The sequence below is a fragment of the Cebus imitator genome, unplaced genomic scaffold (genome assembly GCF_001604975.1).
Source record: "Cebus imitator isolate Cc_AM_T3 unplaced genomic scaffold, Cebus_imitator-1.0 Scaffold45, whole genome shotgun sequence".
In the NCBI taxonomy this organism is placed as follows: domain Eukaryota; kingdom Metazoa; phylum Chordata; class Mammalia; order Primates; family Cebidae; genus Cebus; species Cebus imitator.
The window spans coordinates 11,316,026-11,322,128 of NW_016107360.1; the positions used below are offsets into that span (position 1 = coordinate 11,316,026).

Below are 6,103 nucleotides of genomic sequence, written 5' to 3' on the forward strand. Positions count from 1 at the left end.
TTGACCAGGATGGTCTCGATCTCTTGACCTCGTGATCCACCCACCTCAGCCTCCCAAAGTGCTGGGATTACAGGCTTGAGCCACCGCGCCCGGCGTGAAACTCCATTTCTAAAGAGAAAAAGAAAATATTTGCTAAAAATAGCCAAAAATTAGAAACAACCAAAATGTCATCACAGTAAAAGAGATAAATGAAACACACTATGTTCATACAATGGAATAGTACAGAGTGATTTTTTTAAAGGATAAACTATTATTATTAGCTATAACATGAATAAATCTTACAGATATTACCTTAAAAAAGACACACAGTATCTACAGTATGAATCCACTTATATGAAATACAAAAATGGGAAAACTAATCCAGCAGTAAAAGTCAGAATAGTGGGGGTGAGGGGAGAGGGGTGGGAACTGACTGGAAAAGGGCATAAAAGAATCCTCTGGGGTGCCAGAAAAGTTCTATATCTTGATCTAGGTAATCAAGATACATATCAGATACACATCACATCAGGTATGATCAAGATACACATCAAATACAGGTACGTGATGAATCTTAAAAGCATTATAGAAAAAAGACGCAAAAGCCTATATGTAGTATGATTTCATTGTGGAAAGGGCAAAATTGTAGGGATAGACAATAGAGAAGTGGTTGCCAGAACATTTGCATAAAAGAAGGGAACTAACTACAAAGGATTACAAGCAAACTTTTGGGGATGGTAGAAAGATCCATACCTTGATTGTGATTGTGGTTATCTGACTCTACAGTTATCTTACATTTGAAAGGATGAATCTTATCATAGCTCAATTATAATTCATTTCATACTTTGAAAATATTCAACAATCTATACACTTAAGATTAGTATACTTTAGCATTTTGTGAAGAGACGAAGATTGAGCAGTTGTGTCTGCATTGCCAACCTCGAGCAGCAGTCGGCTTCTGCACGTAGAACCCGGGAGTAGGAGACTCAGAATCGAATCTCTTCTCCCTCCTCTCTCCTGTGAGATTTTTTTGATCTTCAGCTACATTTTCGGCTTTGTGAGAAACCTTATCATCAAACACAATGGCCAGCAACGTTACCAACAAGACAGATCCTCGCTCCATGAACTCCCGTGTGTTTATTGGGAATCTAAACACTCTTGTGGTCAAGAAATCTGATGTGGAGGCAATCTTTTCGAAGTATGGCAAAATTGTGGGCTGCTCTGTTCATAAGGGCTTTGCGTTCGTTCAATATGTTAATGAGAGAAATGCCCGGGCTGCTGTGGCAGGAGAGGATGGCAGAATGATTGCTGGCCAGGTTTTAGATATTAACCTGGCTGCAGAGCCAACAGTGAACCGAGGAAAAGCAGGTGTGAAACGATCTGCAGCAGAGATGTATGGCCCCTCTTTTGACTTGGACTATGACTTTCAACAGGATTATTATGATAGGATGTACAATTACCCAGCACGTGCACCTCCTCCTCCTCCTCCTATTGCTCAGGCTGTAGTGCCCTCAAAACGTCAGCGTGTATCAGGAAACACCTCACGAAGGGACAAAAGTGACTTCAATTCTAAGAGTGGACAGCGGGGATCTTCCAAGTCTGGAAAGTTGAAAGGAGATGACCTTCAGGCCATTAAGAAGGAACTGACCCAGATAAAACAAAAAGTGGATTCTTTCCTGGAAAACCTGGAAAAAATTGAAAAGGAACAGAGCAAACAAGCAGTAGAGATGAAGAATGATAAGTCAGAAGAGGAGCAGAGCAGCAGCTCCGTGAAGAAAGATGAGACTAATGTGAAGATGGAGTCTGAGGGGGGTGCAGATGACTCTGCTGAGGAGGGGGACCTACTGGATGATGATGATAATGAAGATCGGGTGGATGACCAGCTGGAGTTGATCAAGGATGATGAAAAAGAGGCTGAGGAAGGAGAGGATGACAGAGACAGCGCCAGTGGCGAGGATGACTCTTAAGCACATAGTGGGGTTTAGAAATCTTATCCCATTATTTCTTTACCTAGGCACTTGTCTAAGATCAAATTTTTCACCAGATCCTCTCCCCTGGTATCTTCAGCACATGCTCACTGTTCTCCCCATCCTTGTCCTTCCTATGTTCATTAATTCATATTTCCCTGCGCCTAGTCCCATTTTCACTTCCTTTGATGCTCCTAGTAGTTTTTGTTAAGTCTTACCCTGTAATTTTTGCTTTTAATTTTGATACCTCTTTATGACTTAACAATAAAAAGGATGTATGGTTTTTATCAACTGTCTCCAAAATAATCTCTTGTTACGAAGGGAGTACAGTTCTTTCCATTCATACATATGTTCAGTAGTTGCTTCCCTAACTGCAAAGGCAATCTCATTTAGTTGAGTAGCTCCTGAAAGCAGCTTTGAGTTAGAAGTATGTGTGTTACACCCCAACATTAGTGTGTTGTGTGGGGCAGTTCAACACAAATGTAACGATGTATTTTTGTGAATGAGAGTTGGCACGTCAAATGCATCCTCTAGAAAAATAGTGTTATAGTCTTAAGATTTGCTTTCTAAAGTTGATACTGTGGGTTATTTTTGTGAACAGCCTGATGTTTGGGACCCTTTTTCTTCAAAATAAACAAGTCCTTATTAAACCAGGAATTTGGAGGGGAAAAAAAAAAAGGATTAGTATACTTTATGTACTTCCTATACTATGTGTATATTATACCTTAATTTTTAAAAGTTTGAAAGGTAAAGAAACAAAAAGAGGTTAAGTGGGTTGTAAGACACGCATTCCAGTCCAGACTTTGCCACTGGTTTTTTATGTGAAATGCTTTAATTGTTGCTACTGAATAAAAATACAGTAAGTGCTAGGTCTGGAATTGGTGCTTAAATTCACATAATCTCACCTTGATCTAGAGAGGAGAAATTATCTATGAAATATCACACAGCTAGTCAGTTGTAGGGGCACAAATGAAAACCTAGGACATCTGACTCTCAGATTCTAGTTCAATTCCAGTTCAAGGGAGATTTTTAAAAAGTCAAACTCATCATTTGACTTTTTAAAAATCTCCCTTGAACTGGAATTTTCAACCAGTTGTGTAGTATTGGGCCTCTGTTTCCACATACAGTCATGTGCCACATAAGATGTTTTGGTCAACAATAGACCACACATACAATGGTGGTCCTACAAGATTATAATGGAGCTGAAAAATTACTGTCACCTAGTGATGTCATAGCTGTCAAGATATAATGAAATTAATTTTTAAAAAATAAATTTAGTGGGCCAGGCACAGTGGCTCAGGCTTGTAATCCCAGAACTCTGGGAGGCCAAGGAGGGCAGATCGCCTGAGTTCAGGAGTTCAAGACCACCCTGGGCAACATGGTGAAACCCCATCTTTACTAAAATACAAAAAATTAGCCATGAATGGTGGTACATGCCTGTAGTCCCAGCTACTCAGGAGGCTGAGGCACGAGAATCGCTTGAGCTTGGGAGGTGGAGGCTGCGCTGAGCCAAGGTCAGGCCACTGCACTCCAGCGTGGGTTACAGAGTGAGACTCTACCTCAAAAACATGACAAAACCTGGTCTCTACTAAAAATACAAAAATTAGCCAGGCGTGGTGGCACGTACCTGTAATCCCAGCTACTCAGGAGGCTGAGGCAGGAGAATCATTTGAATCCAGGAGATGGAGGTTGCAGTGGGCTGAGATCGTGTCATTGCACTACAGCTTGATCAAGAGTGAAACTCTGTTTCAAAAAATAAAGAACGAATTTTAAAACAAATAAATAAATTTAGTGTAAACTAAGTATACAATGACTTTTTGTTTTGTTTTATTTTTTAGCTTTTTTGAGACAGACTTTTGCTCTGTTACCCAGGCTGGAGTGCAGTGGCACAATCTTGGCTCACTGCAACCTTCGCCTCCCATGTTCAAGTGATTCTCCTCCCTCAGCCTCGTAAGTAGCTGGGATTATAGTTGCCTGCTACCATGACTGGCTAATTTTTATATTTTTAGTAAAGACAGTTTTCACCATGTTGGTCATGCTGGTCTCAAACTCCTGACCTCAGGTGATCCATCCACCTTGGCCTCCCAAAGTACTGGGATATCAGGCGTAAGCCACTGCGCCCAACCAAGGTATAGTGTTTATTAAGTTTACAACAGTGGATAGTAATGTCCTGGGCCTTCTCATTCACCCACCACTCACTTCCTGACTCATCTACAGCAACTTCCAGTCCTACAAGCCCCATTCATAGTAAGTGTCCTATAGAGGCATAAAATTTTTATCTTTTATACTGGATTTTTATTGTATCTTTTCAACATTTAGGTACACAAATACTTACCGTTGTATTACAACTGCCTAAAGTATTCAGTATAGTAATATTTTGTACAAGTTTGTAGCTAGGAACGGCTATACCAAATAGCCTACGTGTGTAGTAGGTTATATACCATTTAGATTAGTGTAAATACACTCCATGATGTTTGCACAAAGATGAAATAATCTAATGACATATTTCTCAGAACATAGTCCTGTCATTAAGCAACATGTGACTACATTTGCTTTTCACTTCCAAAGACACCACTGTACTCCAGCCTGGGTGAGAGAGTAAAATCCTGTCTCTGAGAAAAAAAATATATATATGAGTTATCAGTGATCCTTTGATAATAGCAATTTACCCAAAAATGTAGATTATGACAGCCTCCATTTAGGGAGCGCCAACTCAAAACTAAATCTTCGCATATCATCCACCACTTCCTATCTGGGGCCATCTCCAATATCACTTAGTCGTGCCAAGTACCCATACTAATCTACTACTAGGAGAGACATTTTAGGGTACAATCTAGATTATATGACTCCTTAATTAACTCCTCTGAAAATTTAGTTCCTCTGAAACAAAATCAACTTTTTTAAGTGCACACATTCAGAAACACTCCAGACCTTAACAAATTCTATAAGATGGTGTTTATTGTGCTATACAAGTCCCAACAATATTCTCATAAAACTGTGAACAAGAGCAGTTAGGCCATACTTCCATCTCTTGAAAATTGAAACATTAAGGAAGTGCTAAATAAGTGGTCCCTAGTTTCTCTTTCTATTCTATGTAGCTATCTAAATGATCTTTTGACCCCCCTTCCCCTCCCATCCTCACTAAAGCTCAAACACCAACTTCTCTCTGACCTCCACCCCCAAAACAGAAAAGACACTAGTATGTTATTTATACTTTTTGATTGACTGGTTACACTTTACTTCCTTTTTTTTTTGAGACAGAATCTCATTCTGTCATCGAGGCTGGAGTGCAGTAGCTCAATCACTGCTCACTACAGCCTTGACTTCCCAAGTCAAGCAGTTCTCTTGCCTCAGCCTCCCAAGTAGCTAGGCCTATGGGTGTGTACCTCCACGCTCTGCTAATTTTTTTATTTTTTATTTTTAGTAGAGATGAGGTAACATTGTGTTGCCCAGGCTGGTCTTCAACTCCTGGGCTCAAGTAATCCTCCCTCAATCTCCCAAAGTGTTGGGATTACAGGCGTGTGTCACAACACCTGGCCCACTTTAGTTCCAGTACGTTTTAGCAGTATGTTAATTCATGCAATATTGACATTTTAAGCCATTTACCCTTTATTGTATAATGAAAAGCCAATTGCTTCTCCATTAAAGAATTCTGACTTCAATTTAACTTCAGTAAGCAAGTGAGAAAATATTTTAGAAACAAGGAAGAACTTGCAACCACACTTTGTATTCCTAGCCTTGAGGAGTCATGAACCACATTAGAATAGCTAAGAGGCTACAGAAAGAACCCAAAGGATCATTTGCTTATTTACTCACTCATTCATGCACTCAGTAAACATCTACCAAGGGTCTACCATGTGCCAGGTATTGTACAAGGCAGAGAGAATCAATGATTAATAAGATATTATCTCTATCCCGAAATAGTTTTAAAGAGGAGTCACAAACAGGTGAAAAATATTTAAAGCCCAAAAGTGAGAAGTGCTCTGACAAGTAGAAAACACTGAAAAAGAACAGGAGAGATAGGATTCACTCCCCCTGGGGAGAGTCAGAGCAGGTTTCATAAGGACAGAACTGTGAGCTCAGCTTGAAGGAATGTGACATGTTGAAAGGCAAACAAAGGGTTGAAATGGGCTTCCTAAACTTTCAGCCAAATATGAAAG

At 39.9% G+C, this 6,103-nt stretch overlaps 1 protein-coding gene across 1 annotated transcript; it reads left to right on the forward strand.

Moving 5' to 3' along the window:
• Positions 1 to 870: 870 nt before the first annotated feature.
• LOC108303254 (heterogeneous nuclear ribonucleoproteins C1/C2-like) lies at positions 871 to 2,606 on the forward strand. The gene has a single exon (XM_037737926.1). It carries the CDS (start codon positions 1,059 to 1,061, stop codon positions 1,941 to 1,943), a length of 885 nt encoding a protein of 294 aa, XP_037593854.1. The 5' UTR covers positions 871 to 1,058; the 3' UTR covers positions 1,944 to 2,606.
• Positions 2,607 to 6,103: the final 3,497 nt, after the last annotated feature.

Excerpts from the sequence above, each read along its gene's own strand:
- LOC108303254 (XM_037737926.1), top strand. The coding sequence starts at position 1,059 with ATGGCCAGCAACGTTACCAACAAGACAGATCCTCGCTCCATGAACTCC.